General features: G+C 41.9%; 1 protein-coding gene across 1 annotated transcript in view; it reads left to right on the plus strand.

The window, feature by feature from the left end:
* The first annotated feature begins 415 nt into the window (after window positions 1–415).
* UBAC2 (UBA domain containing 2) overlaps window positions 416–18,749 on the plus strand; it is a 93,105-nt gene continuing 74,771 nt past the window's right edge. The window contains exons 1-4 of the mRNA XM_027880360.1: window positions 416–546; window positions 12,052–12,179; window positions 18,044–18,163; window positions 18,609–18,715. Of these exons, the coding sequence (XP_027736161.1) occupies window positions 516–546; window positions 12,052–12,179; window positions 18,044–18,163; window positions 18,609–18,715 (386 nt within the window). The 5' untranslated portion in view covers window positions 416–515. The remainder of the gene's footprint in view (window positions 547–12,051; window positions 12,180–18,043; window positions 18,164–18,608; window positions 18,716–18,749) is intronic.

Below are 18,749 nucleotides of genomic sequence, written 5' to 3' on the forward strand. Positions count from 1 at the left end.
TGAAATCGTATTGAATCACAGAATCGTTAGGGTTGGAAGCAACCTCTGGAGACGATCCAGTCCAGCCCGCCCGCCAAGGCAGGATCACCCGGAGCAGGTGACACAGGAACGCGCCCAGGTGAGTTTGGAGTGTCTCTGGGGAGGGAGGCTCCGCGATCTCCCTGGGCAGCCTGTTCCAGTGCTCTGCCACCCTCAGCAAAAACAAATTCTTCCTATTTATGAAGATACAAGTAATTAATTACAGACAAGACTGAAGCGCCCCCCTACCCCCCCCCTCCACCTCAGGCCCGCCCGGCGGGCCCGGCAGGGGGCGCCGCCCGGTCGCCTGTCGGCGGGGTTTGGCCCATCGCGGCCACCTTAGCCCTCCCATCGCGGCCCCGGCCTCGGCCCCGGCCCCGGCCCGCCGCGGCTCCGCAGGGGCTGCCCGAGCTCGGGGGGGCTGCCCGGCCTCGAGGGGGCTGCCCGGCCTCGGGAGCTCCGCCAGCCGCGTCCGCCGGCCGGGCTGGGCCGCTGCCATGTTCACCAGCACCGGCTCCAACGGGTTCTGTGAGTACCGGCCCCACTGAGGTCCAGGGAGGGCGGCGGTCCGGGCTGGGAGTGCGGGCGGCGCTGCCGCCGCCGGTCCCGGGGGAGCCGCTGGGCTTGGTCTCCCCCTCGGCTGCACTTTTAAACTACGTGACGGCAGGAGGAGCCGCGGGTGTGGGCATGTGTCTGTCTGTGTCCGTGTGTGTGTGTGTGTGTGTGTATGGATCTGCATACATCGGCATGGACCTGCATGCCAACATATGTGTTAGAAAACGCAAGACCCCCCGTTTTCGTCGTGTGAAAATAAACTTACTTTTTAAAACCAGTTTATTGATAAGGTAGACATGTGGACAAATTTGTTCCTAGCTCTGTTTAGCTTTATTGGTACGTGCAGCAGCATACGCAAATCATTTTATGTCCCAGTGCTACCTGAACTGAATTCAGGGATATGGGGGATTGGTTCTGAGCTTGTTTACAGGACAAAGCATCTGCAGCGTCTGCATCTGGAAGCGGCCGTGAGGAGCTGACCTGGCTGCGCTGTGCACTTTGGCACTACAGTCCCAAGAGCAGGCAGGGACAAATGATAAGTGAAAACTTTGCTGACTAACTGCGTGCTTTATACAAAATGGGTGGGAATGTTGGTCTGATGGAGGGCAGGAAAGCTCTGCAGGGGATCAATGGGCCAAGGCCAGAGGTATGAGGTTCAATTAGGTGAAGTGCTGGGTCTTGCCCTTGAGCATGCATAATTCCATACAGTGCTACAGACTGAAGGAAGAGTGGCTGGAAGGCTGCCCAGTGGAAAAGGATCTGGGGGTGCTGGTTGACAGCTAAACATGAGCCAGCAGTGTGCCCAGGTGGCCAAAAAAGCGAATGGCATCCTGGCCTGTATCAGAAATAGTGCAGCCAGCAGGACCAGGGTAGTGATTGTCCCTCTGTGCTTGTACTGGTGTGGCTGCCCCTTGAGTACTATGTCCAGTTCTGGCCCCTCAATTCAGAAAGGACATTGAGGGGCTGGAGTGTGTCCAGAAAAGGGCAGTGGAGCTGGTGAAGGGTCTGGAGCACAAGTCCTGTGAGGGGGGTGGGATTATTTAGCCTGGAGAAAAGGAGGGTGAGGAGAGACCTTATCACTCTCTACAGCTACCTGAAAGGAAGTTGTAGTCAGGTGGGGGGTGGCTTGTCTCCCAGGCACTTAACAGCAGCAGGGAAGGATATAGCTTCAAGCTGTGCCAGGAGAGGTTTAGGTTGGACATTAGGAGGAGTTTCTTCACAGAAAGGGTTGTTGAACATTGTAATGGGCTGTCCAGGGAGGTGATGGAGTCACAATCCCTGGAGGTATTTAAGGAATGACTGTATGTGGCACTTAGTACCATGGTGTAGTTGATATGGTAGTAGTTAGGTCAAAGGTTTGACTTGATGGTCTCAGAGGTCTTTTCCAAACTAACTGATGCTGTGATTCTGTGAAATCCAAAGCTGTGTGTGAAAGCAACCTCCAACCGGGGGGAATACTTCTGGCGTTTAAGGAGTAATGTTAGTTGTAGCTGTATTCTATATGAGGCATCAAAAGAGGGGAGGAGTGTTTTTACAGATGGATCTGGTAAACAAGTACTTGATTCACAATTCCTGGTATTTTATTCCCCTCCCCTAATAGGAACGTTTTGATGTCATGTGTCTGTGTATAATTCTGTGAGAAAGAAAGTGTGGGGAAAAGTATCCTTGTTTGGCTGCACAGGTGAAAAGTCATGGTCAGTATTTAAAGTTTCTCCAAGGTCGGTCCATCAGAAAAATGATTGGAAAATTCTTGTTATAAGAAACATGTTTATCGTAGGAAAAGAACCTCAACTTGATGCCATTCTGCAAAAAGTAAACCATAGAATCACAGAATGTCCTGAGCTGGAAGGGATCCATGAGGATCATCAAGTCCAACTTCTGGTCCTGAACAGGACCATCCCCAAGAGTCACACCATGTGCTTGAGACCTTTGTCCAAATGCTCCTTGATCTCTGTCAGGCTTGGTGCTGTGACCACTTCCCTGGGGAACCTGTTGCAGTGCTCAACCACCCTCTGGGTGAAGAATCTTTTTCTAGTATCCAACCTAAACCTTCCCTGACACAACTTCAGACCAAATGTACTTTTTTATCTTTTATACTTGAAAACTGATGTGACATACATTCCTACTGAACGCACCTGTTGACCTAAAGTGATTTTTCACAATAAGACTTGGCTGATACAGATGCACTGACAAACTCTAGAAGAGAAATGACAAACCCAATGACAACTTGGCAGTGACATACGTTCACCTAGAGCACAACTGCAGCAGTTTAAAGTGTCCCTGTGCCCTCAGATGTTTGTTTCTGCCTGTGTAGCAGAAGTGTCTGCTGCAGTAGCAGCAGGTATGTAGGATTCAGTCAGAATGTGCAGAATCTGATGGTTTAGGTAATTAATGAATTGTTTCCTGATCTTGCATCAGGAAAATGTATCTGTGCTTTCTGCCCCTGGCTCTTGGGAGCACTAGGGCAGTGTTGGTGGATAATGGGATCTGTATCAGTGACCCTAGGTAAAGTAAGCAGACACCTGGTTCAACAGCAATAAGGATGATTGTGCCAGGTCAGACTGAAGGCTCCTGCAGCCTGGTGTGCCATCTCCGACATACTTCTTAACACCTGTAATGTTTGTTTAAAGCCATGTTACGATACCACTTGGTAAAACTTAGTAATACTAAGCTCTTTTATCTTTGTGTGTCTTAGGTAATTTGAAAAGTGACCCACTTGTTGATTATATTTCTAGTATATTGGGGGCTTTAGTGTCTTCAGACGTAGATGTGATGGTAAAAATGTCATTGGTTACTGTATTCTTTTTGCCTTGTTTTCACCGTTGCCTTGTTTTCACTCCTTTCTGCAGAATTCTCTTTAGCAATTGGAAAGCAAACAACAAATGACCCCAGAGCTCTACTCCAGTTTGGTAATGTGATTCTTACTGGGCTTCTTATGCAAGGTGTTTTAACAAGAGTGCCAGAAACACCCTTGTCCTTAGTTTTCTAGAAGCCAGTCTGGGTTTGGCCTACTCACCTTTTTGATTTTGAAACTTCTTATCAGAACATAAATAGTGATTTAATTCATTTGAAGTATTGTTGTTCTTTGTAAGTTCTTCCAGTTAGTTAATTCTTGAAATTGCGTTTAGTGCTTGTCTGAGAGGGATAGGAGAGTAACCAGTAGCTTGTAGTGGCAGCAGGTGCAGGTGGTTATAAACTTTTTGCTCCATCTGGTAATAATCTAATGAAAGTTGAAGACCACTGAATGAGGATATTATTGTCCATGTTCTTTGAATTCTTGGGGTTTTATTTCTTTTGCTAATTTTAGAATAAAACTAAATAAGTAACACAGGTCTATATCATATAATTCCAGGAGATTGTGGAAACAATATAAAGATCAATTTATTAGTTAGTGTTGTCTCTAGAGGTCTAAAGGAGAGAAGTAAATAAGGAATTCTTATGTTTTATTTGGTTCAGTACGTAGATCAAATTCATAATCAGTGTTCTATGAAGCTAATCTATTGATTGATATTTCATTAGTCCCTTTTCCTTTTCTTGCATTCTGTTTTTTCAGTGTTTCTAGGCTGCCTCTCATTTCTTGATATTTCAATGTAAACAAAACTTCTTTTAAACTGTAGAGATACTGACATGAGTAGAATATTTTCAAGCTGTTTCCTAAAAATGCATTTTAAACTGGTTTTTGACTCTTGTAGTGAAGAATGATTTCATTAGAATATTAAGTTTTTTTAGAGTATTAAGTTTTTTCATTAGAAGATGCTGAGTTTTGGACCTTTTTCATTCAATACTATTCCTCTTGCCATAAAAATTTATAAAGCTTTGATTGACCCTATAGTCTATTCTGCCTTTTGTTATGTCCCAGACATGGTAACTGTGTGTGCTCGAGAGAAGATAGCTTATAATTCAAATAAATGAATGTGTGCTCGTTAAAATGAAGTTATTGTTTGATATTCCAAACATTCAATATGACAGAATGTGGCAGAAGAGGTGACTGAACTTTGGTAATCTGATGCTGCTTAGCAGCATACTGATGTACTGTTTTTAGGAAATGTGTGAGGAAGGCACTGTAGGTTCCTTTAGCACAGTTTATTTTTAACATTTATTTGGAAAAATCTTTGGCTGCCTGCATGAACAAAAATCTTGAGTGAGTAAATTAAAAACTCCTGTATTTTGATTTAACCAATAAAAGCAGAACAGCTAACTGTCTCTTCGTGCAGATTACTGCACGGCTACATTTCCAAATTTCTAGACCAGGAATTCTGTTGCGTTTGTTTAATCTGAATGTATTTTGCTTTTGTATGGAAAGGTGGCCCTGAAATACTACCACTAACCTAACAGAATAAGTTTAGATCAGCTAAGCTTTTTTGAAGTCCACTTAGCTACTGTAGCTATTCTAATTGTTACTGTTCTTTATTCAGGATAAGGTGTTCTTGCATTATGTACAATCAGTTGATAAAACGCTCTTAAAAAAATAACATCTAGATTTAGCCATGGATAGACCCTGTGTTGAATAGACAATATTTCTCATAGTTATTAGCAAGTACAAATTGTTTCTGTATTACTTATATCTTATATTATTATATTTTTTATATCTTATATTATATCTTATCCAACAAGCTAACTTGTTGGAACGTCTGTACTGTGGATGCCCATGGATTCTACATTGTTACACATGTCTACACAGAAAAGTTCATTCCACATCCTGGCTCCATGGTTCAGCGAGGTGAATGACACTATCTTCATCCGGGGAAATGCAAAACTTGTCAGTTCCTTATGCGTAATTCAGCTTCCTCGTAAGTTTGTCCACTTCTACTGAAGTTAGACTTTCTGGTAAATAATGCTTGAATAGCCTGGCCTGTGCTGTGAAGTCTTTCACCTTGTCCCTGTATCATTTAAGGAGAGATCTCATGACTTTGGGCACTACAGATAAAGTGAGTTCTTACATAAAGTGTTTATCTAGTATTTCTTATCCTAGTATAAGAGTTTCCTGGTATAAATCCTCTGTCCTACATTTCCTGTTCAGTATTAGCGTGGAATTGCATGCATAGTCACAGAGGTCCTGGAAAAATAATTTTATGAGAAACATACATAAAAGCAAACCACTCCAGCAAACAAACAGTCCAACCCCAGCTGCACGTGAGCTAGTCCAGACAAATAGATCCTTTGGTAGGAATGATATGGCGAATTGCAGACAGACAGGTGATAACTGTGCTGTGAGGTGACAACACACCTACTCAGTGCAGGACGTGCACCATTTTGGATGAGGAGATATAAATGTAGAAGTAAATATAGCTGGTACATGTTACAACTATGAGAGAGGGAAGCCAGGAAACAAAGAACCCCACCATTTAAAAGGACAGAGATGGTTTGCCCTGGCTACGGGAAACTGTTTCTGTTATCTGAAATATTGGAGGAGCCAGTATGCCCTCGGAAAAAAAAAAAAAAACAGTTCCTCTGGGCACTAGCAGGAGACACAGCAGAGGCAGACCCAAATGACTTAGCAAAACACTAACCCAGCTGAGTTGACTTGTCAAACAACAATGCAGTGTGTTCAGGAAATGCGTTACCAGCACCTGGCTGTAAGGAGGGGCTTGAGAAGTGGGCTGTGGTGCCAGATCCAGACCAGTTTCTTGTGTTGCAGTCTGTTGGTTCGGTCCCATGAGGAATACTGAGGAATACTGCTCAGGAAACACTTGAGTGGTTCTGCAAAGGCTAAGCATAAGTGTGTGAAGAGTGACACTGGGCTAGCTGTTTGATGTACCGTAGTGCTGCTTAGTTTGCCAAAATGCTGCATCCCAGTAGCAGAATATGATACATAGGAAGGCTTTACCAACAACTTACACTACTTAGAGCAACACCAAACCTTTCTGCAGACACTGTAATCCCTTCCCAATATTCTTCATGCTATGTACATACTGGAGCCCCCGATGGTGTAGAGGAAAACACACTGCACTGTCACTGCAGAGACCCGGGTTCGATTCCCGGTCGGGGCCCCTCCCCGGGCAGATGGAGCTCGTTAGCCCATAAGGCAATCCATCTACGTCCTGAGGACCTCGCTGCCACCGTCCAAGCGTGCTTGGCCCCGGCAGATGAACCTCAGGATTAAAGGGTGGGCTCAGTTCCGCTCACACTGTGTCTCACCTAAAAAAAAATCCAATGCGCAGGCTGGAAGGTGGAAAGACCTTCCCCGGTTCTTCGTTCGCGAAGAGACTGGCCATTTAATTTAATGTAGTAGGAAAGCCTGTTCAAGTTAGTCTTTATTAAGGTAAAATTTGAGTCCACGTTTTAAAGCACAGCCACTTGTTACCTCTGCAGAATATTTTACTACTTTGCCTACTACACACAAGCTACTTCATATAGTATGAGGGAGTGGACTCCTTTGAACTTGTGTTCAAGGATTTCTACTAATGCAACTTAGGCTTTTATGTCTCTGTGAACCTTGTAGTGCAGTACTAGCAATTTGTTGAAAACCCCAAGGCAAGAGGGGAGCTCTGTGTTCCTCTGCTTGCATAACTGGCAAGACTGAACTGTTTTGTGCAGAGGTGTTGGAAAAATTAAAATAAAAAAGCTTGTAAATTTAAAATGCTTTTTAGTATGACTGAAGGAAATATGACTATGTCTTGAATATATCAGTCTTCTGTGCATAACTATATTACACAGTATGGCACTGTATGGGAAATAGAATTAGCTGCTACATCAGCATGCTGCAGTGCAGCCTGGTTAGCCTGAGTCCCTAGGAGCAGCATAGCCACATCAGGTCATTCAGCCATGCATTGAACACCACAAAAATGTGGCTATTCTGCTGCAGCAGAGCTAACTCGTTTCAAGCTAGTGTGGGAATGTCCACATGGTCTTGTGGTGTAGCCACACCTGATATTTCTGACAGTGTATACTAAAAGTAGTATGGTAATATGCTCTTTGGTTGGATGGAACCTCAATGAGGGGAGCATTTTTGTGGACTTCAACCTGATTCAGTTTCTATTTCAAGTGTTACTTTTAGAAACAAAAGTTATGCTTTTTGCCCTTTTTTTCCCCTTTTTATATCTCCTCATTTTTTTATAGTTTGTAGCCTAAGTTAAACTCACAAGTTTTCTAAATAGTAAAGGTGTAGATAACCAGTTTGATTACAGTCTTACCCATGCCTTTTAAAAGTAGGTTTAAAGAATGATTGCAGTTGGTTTCTTCATTGACTTTCTTAAACTAATGTTATGCATCTCAGCTCCTGCATTAAGTTTTTAAGCATTTGATGAAAGACTGTTTCTACAGTGATGAAACGTCATTGTTGGTTGGTGAACCTGCTGCAGGTTCTTGTGCACATCTTGGAATACAGTAGATTAATATCTGCGTTTAATGCAGGAAAAACAGCCACCCGAAATGCAGATGCTGCCAGTGCCTTTGGGAAGTACTGTCCGTTCAGATGTGCATCAGTTATGGTTTAAAAGACTTGCTTATCTTGTGTATTAGCATTAAAAACCATGGGTTTTGTGTGTGTTTTGTGCCATTATAGTAGCCCCCAGCACTTAATTGTTTGTATGAAATGATGTGTCTGCCTTATAGCAGCTGGGTTTGGGAAGATGATAGTGGAAAAAGAGTTGTTACAAAGCATATTTCATCTGCAGCTGTGGTGTAAGCTCAGTAGTGATCCACACAGACATTGTCCTGAGCTAATTTGAGCTTCTGCAACCACTGCTCATTAGCTGGTGTCAGCAGGTCCTCTCCCAAGTCAACACTTTATTTTCAGTCCTGAAATAGCAGCCCAGGAGGTGAAGTTGTTCCCTCAAAAGCTCTTCTGAAACAGAGGATTTCTCTGGCTGCCTCTTATGCCCATGTGCTGTGTCTCTTCACCTGTGAGTAGTGAACAGGCAGGGACCAGGAAATAATTTCAGAAACTGTAGCTGTTGTTGCTACTACAACTTTCTTAGTGCAGTGGCGGCTTCTAAAGCTGCAACTACATGAGCAGTTGTGCCATAAACCTCCCCCTCTGTGACAGACAGACACAGGTATCCTTAACTCCATATTCTGAAAAGTGGTTCTGGCAGCCAGAAGAGTAGTAGGCTGTGGAAGGAGAGGATTTGAGGGCTTTGCAATGAGTGCAGGGGTGGAATGTGGAGACTTAAGAGTTGATTTTCTTATTTATGTCACATTTGGGAACAACTTCACATTGTACAATGGTAACGTGGAAGTTGGGACGCTTGCCTGCGAGATTTTGATGGCAGTTTTGGGAGGAGACTTCACTGCAAAGATCTGCAGTGAAAGCTGTTTGCTTGCTCTTCATCTTAGCGTGGGCATGTTCTGCTGGTTGTTACAAAATTTCTCTTTGCACTTGGATGGAAGCTCCCTAGGTGTGTTGCAGCACCAATGCTGTTACTGCCTGCTGTTTGAAAGAATTGCCACTTCTGGGTTGCAAATTTATTCTAACATCTTTGAAGACAGTGTTTGATATATTTTAAGTTTCAGGGTCAAAATGAGGTTTTATTCTTTCATTCTACTTGCCTTACGTGGTATTGAGGCACTGTTTTTGTCTCTCTGGGCATGTGCACAGGTGCTGCCAGCAGACACTGGTGCCTGGTGGGTTGGTCGTACGTGTTCCCATCTTGCATATGGTTGCATGCCCACTGGGCTAGAATTTTGCCTTCTAAATTCTAAATTACCTTTGCATTCTAGGTAAGAAATTTGACTTGAATGTCAGAATGCCTGATAGTGCATTATCTGGGATTGATAGCCACTTTTGGTCTTACTACTTGAGACATTCCACAGCAGTCCTTGATAAGGATCTATATGCTGTTGAGGGGTGAAGCAAACTGCTACACTGTGCAAACACTTGGAAAAAGCATTTCAGAAGTTGCATTATTGTATTTTTCAAGTTCACCAGACAAGAATGAACTTCTCAGCCACAGTGACATTATGAGATGCTTGAGAGTAGAAGTTTCCGTTACTCATGTGATGTCCCCTGTGGGTGACTGTTACATTCATGGGTTAGTTACTTCCGTGGTTTTTCACTTGATGACATGTCTAATATTAAGTACTTTTCCTCTATACCAAGGTTTAAAGTGTCTAAGCTGAAAGCTAAAAGGAGGCTCTTAATAAAAATGTGTGTTCACACTTTTGGTGAAAACAGATAAGGGTAGTTGTTTTTGAATGCATTCAAATTAGGAATTAACTGGATAGGATAAAGCATTTCAAGAGAGTATTACCTGTAGTGTAAAAATGATCTAATGATATGCAAATTGTAGTAAAATCTAAATATAAAACCTATAGAATTATATAGTCACAGTGGGGATCTCTAGAGGTATTGTTGTCACGTTTCTTGTGGTAATGTGTTCCTTATGTGAAAAGTATTATGGGATTAAGGAGTCCTTGTAAAAATGTGTTCACATTCATGAAATAACGTAGATGCATTTGATAGTAAAATAACAAGTCTCATCAGACTTTAGTTCAAAACTGTTTACTGTTGTAGTAGTACAGTTCTTGTGTTTTAGGCTACACTTTCAAATTTCAAAAAATTGTATCCTGATTATATAACTGACCTTTTCACATCAAGGAATGCTAATTTAGCCAAGTTAACTAAAAGAGCATTGCCTGAGGTTTCATGTGAACATGTGTGGACATTGTCTGCACAGTAGCTTTGAGGCAGCTCCAGCTTCTTTTATCTCCCCAGTGTTCTACAGTTCTCTGATGGCTTCAAACTGTTTTGAAATGTCTGAGTCAGAGAAATAAATAATTTTAAAAATGGACATCTAAAGACTATAGACCTTATTTTTGGAGAGCAAAAAAAAAAAATCCAGTGAAAGATACTAAATTGAAAGGTGGACAGTTTTCTCTCATTAAAAAAAAAAAGTCAGCCAGACTTTCTGCCCTAATGTATCTCACACAATCATAAAAGTAGAGCTTATGGTTAGCATAGTAACATCAACCTGTGTCTATCCAAGTGACTGCCTAACTTCTATAGCAGGATAGTTCTTCAAGGCATTAATTGCTTAAATGGAGTAAGGCTTGGTTGTGGACTGAAATAAGAGTTTTAAGCACAAGTTTTCATTGTGGTACACTTAAAAAGAGATGTTTTCCTCACATGGTGAACAACAGGAGACTGCAGACTTCAAGGTGGTGTGAGCTGAGAGCAGCTAACAATGCCCATCAAAGTTGTTCTTGATGTCATCAGCTAATACTTGGAAGAGGATCACACCCAAATTATGTAGTAAGAACTGTAGTTTCAATGGCAGTGGGATTGTGCCGTAATTAAAATCTTGGCTTTGGTGCCTTTTACTGTCTTCCTTTTCTAGCAGTTCACTGTTCTAGTGTGCAGCAAATATTAATGGAATCATTCATGGCATGTGGTTTAACCTGGACAGGTACTAAATGTTTCCTGTATTTTGTTGTTTCATGCAGTTTTGTTCTTCCTGTGCTCCTGCTCTTTACTTCCCATTAGTACTTTTAAAGTAATGTCATTGTTCCTTTTTTATGTAAGAAGAACAACAGCAGAGCTACAGATTTCATAATGCTCTGGGAAAAACAGTTGTCTGAAAAATGAGAGGATTGTGTGCTACAGCTGAGGTGTTTGGAAAGGAAGTAAATGTGATTCAGGTTGCATGTGTGAAGAAGAGAAAAGTCATAGAATAAGTAATATTTTGGAGTCTTTGTATTGGCTTGAATTGTCGGGCAAGAGTTTGTATTTTATTGCATCACCTGCAGGAACAGATTAGGATGAATTTCAGGGTGTACTCCTGCTGGATATTCCACTTGGCAGTTTTTAGTAAATGTGCATTGCAGATTTTTCTGTTCTTTGCTTGCTTCTGAATGTCTTTTCTGAAAGTCATGCTCATAGAGGGAAAGAAGTTCTGACTTCACAAACATACTGATTCTATTAATTTCTTTGTGAATAATTGTAATGACTGAATGGAAGGAAGATGAATGTCGTGTAAATTGACTTAGATATATTTCCTTGAATGGTGGTTCCAAGTGTGGTGGAGAGAACAACAGTTTTTTCAGGACATTTTTTCAGATGGTTCCTGCTTCATAGCCTCTAAGAAAATAGCTAATCTTAATCCCTAATACGAAGGAAACAGAAGTATTTGTTTTAACTAGATATGCATGTATATTTTTCTGGAAAAAACAATGTTTATTTTATTTCCTTTAAGTGTGATTGAGCCTTAGGAGGGCAACAAAGGAGGGGCATGACCTCTATAGGTGCAGAGAACTTAGGTTTAATTATAGCTGAATGATTAATTTCATGAGACAGTGTTGGAAACAAAATGTCTGCTTAACATATAACTGTCATTAATATCTCTAAAGACTTCCTTTGGTTAGTATTTTCGTCCTGTCCGCAAGTTGTTGAGAACTTGGGAAGTCATTGAGCTAAAAAGTCAAGGTGGTGTCACTGTTACTATGTTTTCCAGACACCTGTTTAAATGTATCACTTTTTACATGTCAGAGACTTTTCTCTAAAATGGCTTTTTTTTGTCTGTTTGGTCTTTTGTCTTTAAGATAAAGCGCCTTTGTCGAAGAGTTTGTTACTAGTCCTAAGTGCCATCTCGATTCTATTGACTCTGCTCTTCCAACATTATCAGAAGTTCTTTGCATATAATTTACAAGCTATAAAAGAGGATTTTCAGGTAAGAGTCAGCTCATTTTGTGTGAGAAGAGACTGCAAAATGTGGTCTTCTATGCCATTCTCCCCGCCCCCTTCCCCCTCGGTTGTTCTTCCTCTGGTTCTTTCCCTTTGTTCACTGTTGTAGACCAGCTTGTTCTTACCTTTTTTTATGTCACCCCAGTTTGCCACTTTTTGGAAAACATAAAAAAACCAGATCTGAAACAATCAACATAACTTTTCACTTCTTTGTCTTGTCTGGGAAGTGATCGTGTAATTTTTCCTTTCAGACACTGTAATTTGGAAACTTGCTGTGATTTTAGTGTGATTTATTCCCTTTAATAATACAAGTATTCTGATATGAATGTCAGTATCTTATTGTGCTTAGTTTTTGAGACTGAAGAGGGCTATTGCGATTCACCTTTCTGACTATATATGATTTATTTTAACCACACAGGCCATAACTTTCATTCTGTAAGTTCTGGTTTAGTTAGCTGTGGAAAACTAAAATTTGCCTGTTGAATAGAAGGGCTGCTTCTAATTTGAAGATTCCAAGTGATGGAGTTTGTCATGCTCTTCAGTACTCTGCTGAAATGATTAACTTCTTACTAGGCGTTTCTTACTCATTCCTGTTTCAAACTAAGATACTCTATCTTTTGGGTATTGTCTCTTGTAAGGTTTTATTTTAAACTTAATTAAGGATCCTGTAATATCAGCTCCAGTTGTTGAAATAATGCACTTAGAATTGGTAAGTTCTGTATGGATTTGTTTTGGAGTGTTTTATTCTAATTTCTGGAAGTGGTGAACTGCTGCTCACCAGAGAAGGGTCAGCAAATGCCTCTGTGTTTATCTTACCCTGCAGATTTTACGGTTGCATCAAAAAAAAGGTATGTAGTCAAATTAATGTCTTTGAGAATGCCAGCTGTAGCCTAAACTTTAAAAGATTATTAGACCTAGCTACTGATACTCTGTGCTGTGTAACTCTGTAATCTTGTCAAGAACAAGAGCTTTCTTGCGATAATGTAGATTAAAACTTTGCAAGAACACTACTTATATTTTCCAAATGTCTTGCTAATGCTGTGCAGAACAAATACATAAGTGATGTCTGCCTTTTAAAAATGTTACAAGCAAGTGTTTGAGGAGGGGGATGAAAAAGTCTAAGAGAAAGGCAAACATCACACTCATCTTTGGGAAGGGCAGAAGGGAAGATCCAGTTAACATTAGTCCCTCAGCCTTACCTTGGTCCCTGGGAAGGTCATGGATCAAGTCTTTATAGAAGCAGTTTTTCAAGATGTACAGGACACAAAGGTGACTGCGAGCAGCCAAGCTGAAGTGGGCAGATTCTGAGGGTCGCGATTGGTTGCACAGCTAATGTTGGCGACAAGGTTTTTGGTTTTGTGCCCAGTGTCCTCTCTTGAAGATTGAGAACTACTTGGAAGAAATGGGATCCACCTGAGCAAGTGGGACAAAGGCATCTTTGGTAACAGGCAGGCCAGCCTGGTGAGGAGAACACTAAGACAGGAACAACACAGGAGGGAGATGACAACCCACAGTCAATGGAAGGGATGTGGATTGGGTTAGCCAGCAAAGGATTGATATGAATGGATGACAGGATGATACAAACCGAAGGGATCTTGTAGTCAGCAAAACAGGACTGAAAAGGACCTACTTCATAAATACATAAATAAGGAAGTGCCTACGGGACAGCATTATGGGAAGACTCTCGTGTTTTCTGGGAAATCAGCATGACTAGGTGCCTCTTTGAGGTGTCTGCACACGAATGCATGTGACATAAGGAACAAATAAGGGGAATTAAAGGTCATATGCCATTACAGGGCTACGATCTCACAGGGGTCACAGGAATGTGATAGGTTAGGTCATGTGATAAGAGTGCCTCAGCAGGAAGGTACAAGCTTGTTGGGAAGGACAGGCAATGAAGTGAATTGCTGTTTATGGGAAAGAGCAGCAGAACTGCACAAAACTGCATCTTGGGACATGAAGAAGTTGAGATTTTATGGGTCAGGACTAGAGGGCAGATCAGTGCAGCCAACTTTGGTGGTGGCATTTCCTACAGGCTGCCTGATCATGAAGAAGTAGATGAGGCTTTCTAGTCACTTGACTGGTGACTCAGTGCAATGACCATAAAGCAAAGATTACTTAAAAGTGATGTTGGATGTGATATCAGTGCACGGAAGTGGCTCTTGGAGAGAGTATAAGAGCACATCATCTTTTTTAGGGGGGGCTAGGAGGAGGCTGCCAGTGTGTGAGGAGGAACTGGCTTCACAGGAGAGAAGCAGCCTCCTCAGTGAAGGTCTGGCAGAGCTGTGATGTGAGAATTATGCCTGCACATAGTGCATGGTGTTGTTATATGGCTTAGTGGCTCAGTGTAACTTTTGAATATTGAATTTTAAAAAGAAAAAAGAGTAAAGTGCACCTAGTAAGTGCATTTTAGTTTTTATAATTGAATATCATCTAGTCACTAGTTGGTGACTAAATTAGTTACCTGGAAGAAGCCTCATGATTACAGGTACACACTCATAACTTTTGCAGGAGTTGGCTCATGTCATTGTGAGGCCACTCTGTATTATCTTTGAAAGATTGTTGCTATCAAGGAAGGTTCTCAAGGACTGGAAGAATGCAAAGGTACTTCCTATCTTCAGGAAAGGCAAGAAAGGAGAGAAATGCAGGCCAGTCAGCATCTTCTTTATCACTGGGAACGTCACGAAACAAGTTCTCCTAGAAGTAATTTTCAGACACACAAAGAACAGTAAAATGACTGGGGATAGCCAGCACAGATTCATGAAGTGGAATCCTTGACTGACCACATAGCCTTCTGTGATGAGGCAGATGAATGTCTTGGTGGGTGATGGAAGATAAGTGGAGGTTGTTTTGATCTTAGTGTAGCTTTTTACACTGTCTCCCGTAACGTTCTCAGACAAACTGAGGAAGTACAAGATGAGAGAAGTGGGCAGTGAAGTGGACTGGGGACCAATACTGTTTAGTGTCTTCATTCATAACTTGGATAGCAGGACACAGGGTGCTCTCAACAGTTGATAGACCCATTAGTTCTGCAGGCATTTAGAGGGGAGAAAAGGGTCAATAGGAACCTCACGAAGTTCAGCAAAGGGAAGTGCGAAGTCCTGCACCGGAGAGCAGTAACACCATGCATCAGTACAAGCTGATGGCTGACCAGCTGGGAACAGCTTTACGGAAAAGGCCCTGAGGGTCCTGGTGGGGAACAGGTTCAAGTTGGACTCAAACCAGCAGTGCAGCGTTGTGGCCAAAAAGCCAAACAGCATCCTAGGCTGCATTAGGAAGAGCCTCAGAAGGAGGCCTTGTGGAATGATCATTCATCTCTACTCAGCCTCAGTGACAACATCTGAAGTGCTGTCCCTTGTGCTGGGCTCCTCTGCTGTATCCTACAGGACAGACCTCGACATACTACAGGGTCCAGCAGAGGGGCACCAGTCTGGTCTGGTGTGTAAGCAGAGACTGACAGAGCTGAGATTGTTTAGCCTGTAGAAGAGAAAGCTTAGGGTTGATCTTAGCAGTGTGTGTAAATATCTGACCTGAGGGAGCAAAGAAGAGAGAGCCAAGGTCAGTGAAAGGACAAGAGTCAAGGGTCATGAATTGAAACACGAGAAATTCCATTTGAAGCAAAAGGTTTTTTACTGTAAGACTGTTGGAACAGAGGAACAGTTTCCCAGAGAAGTTGTGTAGCCTCTTGGAGGTAGTCGAAACCAGACTAGACATGGTCAGTTAACATTCTGCTCTAATTGACTGAACTTTGAATGAGAATGTCAGACTAGATGATCTCCAGAGGTCCTTTCCTATCCACAACCATTCTATGAAAGCAAGCCTGACCAAATGGTTGTGCTCTTCCATGAAGCAAGTGGTGCTACGGACTAGGGGGAGTCAGTGGATTTTGCATACCTTGACTTTAGCACGGCCTTTAACCCCATTTCCTGTTATGTCCTTGAAGCCAAATGGAGGTATGTACTGAATAAGTGGAAAGGAAGATGGGTGGGAAATTGGCTGGACTCTCAATGGAGTTATGGTCATGAGTGCCAAGTCCACTTGGCAGGAATTAATTAGGGGAGGGTCCCTTGGAGATTAGTGCTGGGACCAGTACTATTTAATGTATTCATTAGTTACTTGGATGATGGGATGGAGTGCACTTTGAGCAAGTTTATGCTTAAAGTTTGTATGATCCAAAATTGGTGGGAATGGTCAATATGTTGAAAGGTAGGGCTCCCATTCAGAGAGACCTTGGCAAGCCCAAGATACGGGATGACAGGAATTTAATTAATTGGAAAATCCTGCTTCTGGGATGGAATAACCCCAGGCTGGAACAGTGCAGGCTAGGAGGAGCAAGTGCTTGGAAATTAGCTCTGCAGAGAAGGACCTGTGGATCCTGGTGAACAAGAGGAGACAAGCGCACTCTTGCAGCCAAAAAGGCCAACCATTTCCCAGTCTGTGAGTGAGAGTATGGCAAGTAGGTAGACCATACTCCTGTAGCTAACAGTGTTCCAGATGTGTCTCACAAGTGCCCAGTTCTGGCTTCATCTGTACAAGAATCACAGAGTCAGAGAATATGATGAGTTGGAAGGGACCCACAAGAATCATCAAGTCCAACCCTTAGCCCTGCACAGGACCATCCCTAAGAGTCACACCATGTGCCTGATAGTGTTGTCCAAACACTTCTTGAACTCTGTCAGGCTTGGTGCTGTGACCGTTTCCCTGGGGAGCCTGTTCCAGTGCCCAACCACCCTCTGGGGGAAGAAATTTCTTCTAGTATCCAACCTAAACCTCCCCTGACACAACTTTAGGCCATTCCCTTGGGTTCTGTCACTGGTCACCACGGAGATCAGTGCCTGCCCCTCCTCTTCCCCTCACAATTAAGTTGTATCTGTAATGAGGTCTCCCCTCATTCTCCTCTTCTCCAGGCTGAACAGGCCAAGCGCCCTCAGTCGCTCCTCATATGACTTCCCTTCAAGGCCCTTCACTATCTTTGTTGCCCTCCTTTGGATACTCTCTAACAGCTTAATATCTGTCTTATATTTTGGTGCCTCAAACTGCACATAATATTCAAGATGAGGCTGCACCAATGCAGAGCAGAGCAGGATAATCACCTCCCTTAAAGATATGAACACACTGGAGTGGATCCACCAAGTCAGTCAGAGGAGGTGGAGTGTGTGACAGAGAAGGACAAGCTGAGAGAGCTGGGTCTGCCCAGCCTCAACAAGAGAAGACAGAGAGGAGACCCCTTATTGCTGTCTACAAGTAGCTGATCAGAAGCTGTAGAGAAGCTGGAGCCAGGTTCTGCTTGTCTGCAGAGTGCAAGAAGTAGTTGACACAAGATAGAACATGGGAAATTCTGCCTAGATTGTAAAGATTTGATTTGGCCACCATGAGGGTGGCCAAAAACTGGCACGAGTTTCAGAGAGGTTCTGGAAACTGCATCCTTAGAAGGTGATCAAGACTCAACTGGACATGGTCCAGAGGAAGCTGATCTGATTAGACCTTCTTAGACCAGTTACATTTGGACTAGTTTGTATCTAGAGGTTGTTTCAAAAATAATTTTTTTGTAATTCTAAATTCACTAAGGTTGCGATTTCCATTTTTATTTGTGAGTGTAAACTAGGGACATAAAATTGTCTTTGAGTTAATTTCAATTTTAGATTTGTTGTAACAGTTAGACATCTGCCCTGAAAATATTTCATTTTTAAAGAGACTTGTTGAACTCTCCACAACATTCTACTCTCTCTATTTCCCTCCTTAAATGTACCACATTTCTGTTACCTGTATTGCATTTACTCTGAGCACAAATTCTGTAAAGAATTCCCTTAAAGGAAGAGAGGCTTAACATGATGATCATTAACCTTCCAGATTTGGAGACTTATATGTGGAAGAACAATATGTCTTGATTTGAAAGACACATTCTGCAGCAGTCTACTCATTTACAACTTTAGAATATTTGAAAGAAGATATGGCAGCAGAAAATTTTCAGTAAGTTCCAGTTTTAAATTTCTTTTTTTTAACAGAAACTGTTTTCTACACTGTTTAGAATCTTGTAGTCTTATATGAATACTGCAGCTTTATTACTAACAGTTTGTATAGAAATATATGTTAAAGGGTTTTAAGAATTATTCGGTTTTCATAAATTTAAATTTATATTTATAATGTCTTGCAGTCAGTGGATTATTCTAAGGACTGTTTGCAGGTTTATCAGTTGAAAGTTACCAGACCTGTCAAATTTAATTTTGGAAACAAATCTAGCTCTTCATTCTTCAGTATCTAGACAAGTATATTTGGAATTATTGTTGTGTTAAAGATTGTATTTTTCTCAGTTGAACTACTATAGTAGTTTTCTTATTTTTTCTTTTATTTAGAGATACATTAAACCTTATTTTTAATCTGTTGAATTGATTCAAATTAACCTTTTTCTTTCCAGTCTTTTTTACTGGGTACTTGGATGCTCTCAGCTTTGTTTGATCTTCTGCTTGTAGAAATTACTCAGTATATATTTGGCATCACCATCAACAGCTTGCCTTCTGGTTTGTAAGTAGCTTCTAATGGATTGTTTGGTTTAGAT

Source organism: Empidonax traillii, unplaced genomic scaffold (genome assembly GCF_003031625.1).
Source record: "Empidonax traillii isolate 1590-97213 ecotype Southwest subspecies unplaced genomic scaffold, ASM303162v1 scaffold68:size1967880, whole genome shotgun sequence".
NCBI classification, from domain to species: Eukaryota; Metazoa; Chordata; class Aves; order Passeriformes; family Tyrannidae; genus Empidonax; species Empidonax traillii.